This window comes from Malus domestica, chromosome 01 (assembly GCF_042453785.1).
Source record: "Malus domestica chromosome 01, GDT2T_hap1".
NCBI lineage: Eukaryota > Viridiplantae > Streptophyta > Magnoliopsida > Rosales > Rosaceae > Malus > Malus domestica.
In genome coordinates, this window is record NC_091661.1 from 2,532,963 (window position 1) to 2,541,492 (window position 8,530).

Genomic DNA, 8,530 nt, shown 5'->3' on the forward strand with positions numbered 1-8,530 from the left:
ACACTTTTCCTTTTCTTTGTTTAGAAAAAACAAGCACGAATGCCCGCGCTTTGCTGCGGGTTTTAAGAACACCGTTCAAGACAATACTACTAATATATAAATAAGTTTTGAATAAATCAATATTTACATGTCTGCTGTTTGAGAAGATAAATGAGCAACACAGTACAATGATCAAAAAATTAAATGTTGATTATTAGAAATAGTTCAATAGACTATGAACATGTTACAGAATCTTGATTTTCCTACTTCACTGTTTCCGGCTCATTTTCATCTTCATTATGTGGAGGTTTTCAGTTTCAGCTAGTTCCTACAAACTTTGAAAAAAAAAAAAAAAACCAAATGAACGTGGCATGGCAGAAAAATTGAGGTGGAAAATAAATTTAAAAAAAAAGTAATTAGAAAAAAAAGAGAGAGATTGATGCTATCCAATGTACTTAATTTATCTTAAGTATTAAGACAGTTGTATATACTTCTTGACCAAATGAGATAACATCAAATTCGAATGAACTAATAGAGGCATTAATCATAACTTAGGCATTCATAGTTATCATTCTAAAGTTGATGACATACTGTAAAGTAACAGTTTATTTCCATTGGATAATTTGATTTCCCAAATTCAAAAAAAAAAAAAAAGAATACTAAAATTATTACACATCATCACAACATCCCGTCTGTCAAGAATCAAATCCAAAAGTAGAATTGGGTAAACAAATGAGAGATTAGAAACATAGAATATATTGAGCGAACTTAATTCAAAATCTCCAATTTACCTGAAACATAGAATTACAAACCTCAAAGTATTCATTGCTGAACTCTTCTTTTTTCAGCAATTCTTTCAAAGTGATGCCAAATCCTCAGATATGAATCCAGTTCTTCTCTTCGTCTTTCTCTAATTGAAATTGAGTTATCTAGTGAAGTGGTGTTAAAGTTTACGTAAGTGTCAAAAATGAACTTCTTTGCAAGAGAATACAATAATTTATGATAAAAATCTTTAAGTACCAATCAGCTCTTAAAAATCTAAATACGTATTTCAAACAGAGCATGTCCATTTAGCTCTTAAAAACTGGAAGAAAAGATTTAGGTTTCTTTCTTACCCAAATCCACCAATTTGAATCAAATCTCTGTAGCCCTTCCAACCAAACGCAAATTAATACAACTCTACAATCAATAAACAAAAGCAAGTTAATACAACACTGCAATCAATAAACAAAACCCAAACTTTTAAGAATTAAAATCATCAAAAATTCAACAAAGAAAGAGAATCCAGAAACCAAACCTATCAATCAATTCCTAAAATCAACAGTAAAGAAAAAATTTCAATAAATAGGCATCTAACTCCACAAATAAACAAAACCCATATCAAATAATTCAAAAAAATTAATAACAACACTAGAATTACCTTCCAAGAGATGGAGACTCCGAGTAGGCTTCCAATAATGATTTGACCGATAAGAAAATAGTTGTAGGTCATGGGATATCACTTTGGGATTTTCATGGTTTACCTTTTCTTTCAAAATGGGTTAATACTTGATCATCCAATCCTCCAACCTTCTGTTTCTCAATCTTCTGCAGGAGGATTGAAATCAGAACCATTAAGTTTTAGAAAAAACAAAATCAAGGAAAAAAATGGTGTCTCCTACTTCAAACAATGAAAATGCAAATATTTGATACCAATTATCCTTGGGACGTAAAAGAAGGCAAGCGTGGACTGCTTACTCAAGCTCAATTGAAGTTGATCAGGTCAGAGACATAAACAGAAGCCAAGGAGGAGATATAAAGGTCAAAGCCGAATTTGTGGATCAGGCGAGTTCGAGAGCCACAAACAAAAACCTAAAAAAAAAAAAAAACCCCGGGTGAGCAAGTTCGAGAGCGATAGATTCAGATTTTTTTTTTTGTTTTGAATATATATACAACTAATTTACCATTCAATCATATTAGTGGAAAACAATTAAATTGTAAAATTAAACCCTCCCGTTTCCTCAAAAATCTAAATTAATCACAATAGTCAAATTCCAAACAAAAGAATAACAATAATAATTTGATAATTGTTTGGTGAGATTATACAGAGAAAATCTTGCCTCGAAACCTGGTGGAGCTTCAAGCTGCTTCTACGACGATGTCGTTTTTGCCAAGAACAGGTTCCCGAAATAGGGCTGAAAACGAAGATTGCAGCAAGAGCTACACTGCGATAAGGGGACGAAATTCTGGAAGCAAATGAAAGAGCCCTGCTTTTCCAACCTTCTTCCCTGCTTTCTCAGCTTTTTCCATCCCTGGATCCCTAGAAAATCACCAGATTATAAATTTCTTTGGCAAAATCTAAAGCAGGATAAATTGCTTACTTTCCGTAAAGAGGGTTATGGAAAATGCGCGGATCGCTAAATCATGAAATCATCCAAAAACCCTATATCGTAGAAAATTGAAAATTGCAGGTAAGCAAAAGCTCAAGAATTTTACACAGAAGAACTAACTTTCAAATAATTAAATATATAATTACGGGAGAAACGATACCTGTGTATGGAGGTGCTTCAATGGAGGGGAGAGAGAGAGTGTGTGTGTGTGGAAGAGAGAGAAGCTCCGAAATCGGGAGGAAGAGAGAGAGAGAGAGAGAGAGAGAGAGAGAGAGTGGAAGAGAGAGAAGCTCCGAAATCGGGAGGAAGAAGCCGCAAGTAGGTTTTTGGTTTTTAGTTGCTTCGGCGAAGGAAGAGGTGGAAGATAAGTCGAGCTGGGTTCGTCTGCGAGAGAAAGATTTGACGGAAGTGAGTCGGTGAGAGCAATGCGAGAAAGAAGCAAGTCGAAACATCAAGAAGGAAGAACCACGCGTCACCATTTTGTTCCCACAGCGTAGCAAACCGGCAAAGGTGGAATAACAAAAAAGAAACAGCGGCAAAAACGGAATCACACTGTATTATGAACAGTGTTTCAGTTCGTTTTCTCTTTTAGTATATATATAATTTGAAAGAGCCACTGGTTTTGAACGTGCTTAAATGCAAAGATTATTTGCAAAAATTTGTTTAAATTTTTTAATGTTTAGATTTTTATTCCATAAAAATTGTGAGAGGAAATATATAATGATAGACAAAAAACTATGTTAAACAAGTTTGGATGGTTTAAATTATAGAATTATTTTGGTTGATGGTAGAGACGGTTTCAAATCCCGCGGCAGAGCGCGGGCATTCCTGCAAGTTTAACCAATATATCAGCAATTGAAATTTTCAAGTATGGGAAAGCTTTAAAAAAGAACAAAGGTCTCTGAAATAAACAGGGACAAAATAAACTTCAATGGAAGTAAACCCGGTATAATAACGCTAAATCTCATCAAAAGTATTTGTAGCTTTTACAAAAACTTTATGGAATGAAAGCAGCAATTTTTTGAAATGGGAAAAAAGAACCATGGCAGTTAGACATGCTACTTCCTTCCTTTTGCTTTCAATATCCTCTGGACCTTCTGCAATTTGTATTTGTAATATCTTTCCTTATAGCCTCCCACAACGAATCGGACCTGTAGGAGTGTTGAGCAAGCATGTAAGACTCAATTTTTTCCCGACACCCATACACTCATCCCTATGCTCTTCCCACCCCTCTTTCACTCTCAATCTCCCATCCCCAAATTTAAAAATCCAAACAAATAAATAACAAAATTTTAGACAAGAGAAGTTTACCAGAGGAAGGATGCCGAGCGGGAGAACACGACCTGGAGAACAAGGGAGATCGCTAGGATAGAAGTTTTCTGGTTTTGCAAGAAGGCATGTTGAAAGTTTTTTGGTTCTGCAAGAGGCGTGCTGAAAGTGTGAGGAAGGCAGGAGAAAGGAGGGCAATGTTGGCAAATTGAAAATTTCATTAAAGATTTTATTGTTCATCTGTGTTTTTCAATAAGCTGGCTTTTTGAAGCTTCTTTTTGCAACTTTAGGTTTTGGGCTTATTTTCATCCAAAACTTTGAAATAAAGCTGATTTTGAGTGTTTACCAAACACCAAAAACTCTCCCAATTTTTTTTGATACCCACTTTTTTTAAATCACCTCAGTACCAAACCAGGGCTAAATAAGGTGGTTTCTAGTTGAGATTTGGACGAGAAAGTGGTGATTGTGAGAGGTGGTTCTCAGTGAGTTAGAGAGAGTTGCAGAGTTAAAGAGGGTTTTTTTTTTTTGGAAATTAGAAATTCATATCCGGCAAAGATGCCAAACAGGAACAAGAAAGCCAACCAAAGTGGTTAACAAACAAACAGCACTACAACATAAAGGAGAATAAGAAGGTACAAGGAAACCATGACGCCGCACCAAATGCTAAAGCATCCCTTCTCAAACTAACAAAAAGCAACTACGGAGGGCAAGGAAGGCCATCATTACATAAAACATGGACCAGGGAAGATGGGGGTCTATTGACCCAAACTTGATCACATACTTCCTTACAATTGTGCGACGCCAAACAGTCCGCGACCAAGTTGGCCAGTCTTGGAACCCAAGACCAGCGGCAAGCTTGAAAAGCCCTTCCCAATCTAAAGCACTTCCTGAGAATTGGAAAAGCATCCCAATTGCCCTTCTTTGCCGGATCCCTCAAACAAGAGATTGCATCGAAAGAGTCTGATTCAACACATATCGAATTCCATCCGTTGCTCACCCCCAGATTACACCCATGCATAATGGCCAATGCTTCCACCATAGTAGCACCAGTAGCCATAATCTTGTGCCTAGAAGTAGCCAAAAATCGACCATGCTCATCCCTCGCCACTACCCCCGTGAAACCCACCCCCGTCTTTGCCTCCCAGCTGGCATCCACGTTAATTTTGATAACACCTTGATTCGGAGGAGACCACTGAGCTCCATCACCCAAACTCGATTGGTTGAGCAAAGAGAGGGAACTCTGCCTAAAGATTGTCTCCTGGTAAGCCGAGACCGATCGGGAGACAGCAGCAACCACCCTGCTGGGGTAGATAACCTGATTGTTGAACTGAAATTCACATCTAGATTTCCAAATATGCCAGCATGTAAAAGCAATATATGAAATCATATTAATCCTCACCTCCGCTGACCCATTCTCAGCCTCACCCATTTGCATGAGCCAACTAGCCCAGCTCGAAACATGCTGCCGGTTAGGTCTCAGATTCAGCATTCCTCCAAGCCAAACCACCTCCACCTATGGACAAAAAAGAAAGAGATGTTCTATGGACTCATCAAGGGAGTTACACAGAGGGCATATGGGAGAAGGGGAAGATCTTCGAATATATAAATTCTTCATTGTAGCTAAAGCCACATGCAGGGTCTGCCACATGAAAGTTCAAATTTTTGGAAGAACCTTCAACTTCCATACAGTCTTCCATAAGGTAGAAGGAATGGAGGCCAACTTGATAGATTGTTGGCTGCGATCAATAGATCGATTGAGGCTCCAATAATAACCTGATTCGACAGAATAAGACCCCCTTTTTTCATGAGGCCAAACCAATCTGTCCTTAAGCGTCGGATCACCAGTGTGCAAATCCAATATTGCCTCAACTTCAGAATCCGCCAAGAAAGGTTTTAAAAAATCCAAGTCCCATTCCCCGCTCACAGGACAAATAAGAGACTTCACCTTTAGATTTTTCGAAACTTGAATTGACCCCAATGGGGACGGTCTCCCTAAAGGAATGGGGGGGAGCCATCTATCCACCCAAACCCTCGTGTCATTTCCGTCCATGATCTGCCAATGAGCACCTTCCCCAAGAATCTCTCTTCCAGCTAGGAGGCTAGCCCAAACCCAAGAAGCTCTCCCACCCTTCTTAGCATCGAGGAAAGAGCAATTAGGAAAATAACGGGCCTTAAGAACAAGAGCCCATAAGGTGTTAGGTTCAAAAATCAATCTCCAACACTGTTTGGCCAACAGAGCGTCATTGAAACACGAAAAGCTCCTTAGGCCGAGACCCCCTTCCTCCTTAGACTGGCCCAATCTCTCCCTGGAAATCCAATGGATCCGATTTTCACCAAGTTTTTAACCCCACCAGAATTTAGTTATCAAGGCATCCATTTCATTACAAAAAGAAACAGGAAATTTGAACAAATTCATAGGATAAGCCGGAATGGCTTGTGCCACCGCCTTAATCAGGATCTCCCGGGCGGCTTGTGAGAGAGTGGATTTTTTCCAACCTTGCAGCTTATCCAAAAGCCTACCTTTAACATAGGCCAACCCGGTTTTTTAGATCTTCCCCATATAGCAAGAACCCTGAGATACATCCCCGGATCACCCACCCTCTCAAAACCGAGAATATTAGATAGATGTCGAGAGATCTCCTCAGGGACATTAGAACCAAAACACACACTAGATTTAGACTTATTCACCTGCTGGCCAGAAGCCGCGCAAAAATTATCAATCAGCTGAATTAGATTCCTACGGTTCACTTCCTCAGCCTTAATAAAGATCAGAGTATCATCAGCAAATAGAATATGGGAAATACTTGGACCCGACGGGTTCATCTGCACCCCCTTTATCCACTTCCTCTCACAAGCCTGTTGGATAAGAAGAGAAAGAACTTCACTAACCAGAAGGAACAGGTAAGGGGATAGAGGATCGCCTTGCCGAAGCCCGCGAGAAGGAGCAAACTTTGATCCCGGTTGACCATTTAGCAAGATGGAGAAATTCACCGACGATACACAGCCCAAAATCAACTTTCGCCATCTTTCATCGAACCCCATCTTCTCCATTACTGCCATTAAAAAGTCCCACTCCACCCTATCATAGGCCTTTTGCATATCCAACTTTATTCCCAATTCAAATTGGCTCCTAGCTTTTCTAGCCTTTAGGAAATGAAAAAGCTCATGAGCAATTCCAATATTGTCTTGAATTTGCCTCTCCGCCACAAAAGCATTTTGGGAAGGAGAAATCAAATCCGGGATAACCACTTTGAGACGATTTGCCAAAACCTTGGAAAGCACCTTGTAAGAATAGTTGCAGAGGCTAATGGGACGAAATTGCTCCACAGATTCCGGTTTAAGAACCTTCGGAATCAGAACCAAGTGTGTAGCGTTGATTCCCCCTGGGATGTCCGTTCCATTCATCATATCCCCAATTAAGTCATTCACCTCCGTAACAACGGTGTCCCAATTAGTTTGGTAAAAGATTCCCGGAAAGCCGTCTGGGCCCGGAGCTTTTAAACTGCCCATCTGCATGGCAGCAACTCTGACCTCGTCACTCGAGACCTCTGCCAATAAAGACTCATTCATTTCATCTGAAATTTTTAGGGAAACACAGTCTAATAAACTACCCCACGAGAGAGACTATGGAAGAAATGAGTGAGAAAGAGAGCCGGAGTGGTTAAGTCTCACTTAACAATTTCCAAATTGAAATGACCATTTTACCTTCAACCAATTTAATTCGTAACTCAACTCTCCTAACTCTAATTTAACAAAATTTATCGTTTGACAAAAAAAAAATGTATGATTCCTCTTTCGCCCATGCACTCGTTAATACGAAAACTAATTTAATAAAATAAAAAAATATGAGAAATTGAAATTTAACTCAAAGCTACATATTTATTCAAGACACGTAACAAAGGGCATTTTGGTTATTTCACATCTTTCATAAACAAAATACATTATTTTAAAATACGAGTTGTGACAAGTTTCATTTTGGACATTTCACATCATTTTGGTCATTGCAAAGTTCTGGTTGAGAGATCAAAAAACTAAGAAGGGGATGCATTGGATTGCCTGGAACAAAATGGCACATGGAATCGTTAATGTAAAGTTTGGATGGTTTTATCTTTTAATTTGGCTATGCTAAGATTGGATGGAGAATCATATCGGACACGGAATCGCTTCTTGCTAAAATTATCAAGGCTAAATATTTTCTCCAAACCTCGTTCATGGAGGCACCGACGGGACGTAGTACATCATGCGGTTGGAAGGGGATTTTACAAGGGAGAAAGGTATTAAAGGCACATCTCCGTTGGGGCATGGGGGATGGAAAAACTATTCGAGTTTGCATGATCCATGGTTGCCTACTCCCCGGACATTAGACCTTCATCACGCCATGAGGAACTTCCGGAGATGGTGGTGGATTTAATTCTCAACGGCGTGGAGTATGGAATAGTCAATAGTGAGGTTGTTGGTAGATGTTTTGGAAGTGAAGATGCTCATATTATTTTGGGTATACGTCTTAGTAAGTTTGGTTATCCGGATAAATCGATTTGCCACTATACAAAGAATGGGGTGTATTCGGTTTCAAGTCTGGATATTGGGTTGCACAACAACTCAGTCGGAATGGTGATCTTGGAAGGAAGGGCGTTGGGGAAGCAAGTATTGGGCAACAGAAAGACAAACTACGGACATCTATTTGGCGTTTGGAGGTACGCAAAAACTTAAAGCATTTCATCTGGCGGTGTTGCAAAAATATTGTAGCGGTTCTGTTATTTTGCATTGTCGGCGGATTCGGCTGGATACTGTTTGTCCTCATTGTGGTGATGCTGAGGAAACGGAAGAATCAATATGCAAGGGTCTTTTGGTTTGGGAGTCCCATACAATTGGATTCTTCTCTGATACCCGGTGACAATTTCACTGAAAAATGG

At 39.3% G+C, this 8,530-nt stretch overlaps 1 protein-coding gene and 1 long non-coding RNA gene across 4 annotated transcripts; both read right to left on the reverse strand.

Annotated features, from left to right (window-relative positions):
- Nucleotides 1-72: 72 nt before the first annotated feature.
- Nucleotides 73-2,804, reverse strand: LOC114826529 (uncharacterized). 3 transcript variants are annotated; one of them, XR_011580829.1, is made up of 7 exons: nt 2,509-2,804; nt 2,079-2,401; nt 1,717-1,830; nt 1,400-1,566; nt 1,095-1,158; nt 792-908; nt 73-314 (listed from the first exon to the last, which is right to left on the reverse strand). It is a non-coding gene; the product is annotated as an uncharacterized lncRNA (long non-coding RNA). The 3 variants fall into 3 exon arrangements; XR_011580828.1 differs by having other exon boundaries at nt 81-314; nt 1,672-1,830; nt 2,079-2,278; nt 2,509-2,803; XR_003775367.2 differs by having other exon boundaries at nt 94-314; nt 2,079-2,278; nt 2,509-2,802.
- A 1,510-nt stretch (nt 2,805-4,314) lies between these two features.
- LOC103415096 (uncharacterized) lies at nt 4,315-7,187 on the reverse strand. Its single transcript, XM_008353743.2, has 3 exons — nt 6,138-7,187; nt 5,290-5,787; nt 4,315-5,130 (listed from the first exon to the last, which is right to left on the reverse strand). The coding sequence occupies exons 1-3, from the start codon at nt 7,185-7,187 to the stop codon at nt 4,315-4,317; spliced, it is 2,364 nt and encodes a 787-aa protein (XP_008351965.2).
- Nucleotides 7,188-8,530: the final 1,343 nt, after the last annotated feature.

Excerpts from the sequence above, each read along its gene's own strand:
- LOC103415096 (XM_008353743.2), bottom strand. The coding sequence starts at position 7,187 with ATGAATGAGTCTTTATTGGCAGAGGTCTCGAGTGACGAGGTCAGAGTT. Across the intron at positions 5,788-6,137 it reads CGGGTTGGCCTATGTTAAAG|GCCCGTTATTTTCCTAATTG; the intron begins GTAGGCTTTTGG and ends CTTGTTCTTAAG. Across the intron at positions 5,131-5,289 it reads AGACTGTATGGAAGTTGAAG|GTGGAGGTGGTTTGGCTTGG; the intron begins GTTCTTCCAAAA and ends TTTTGTCCATAG.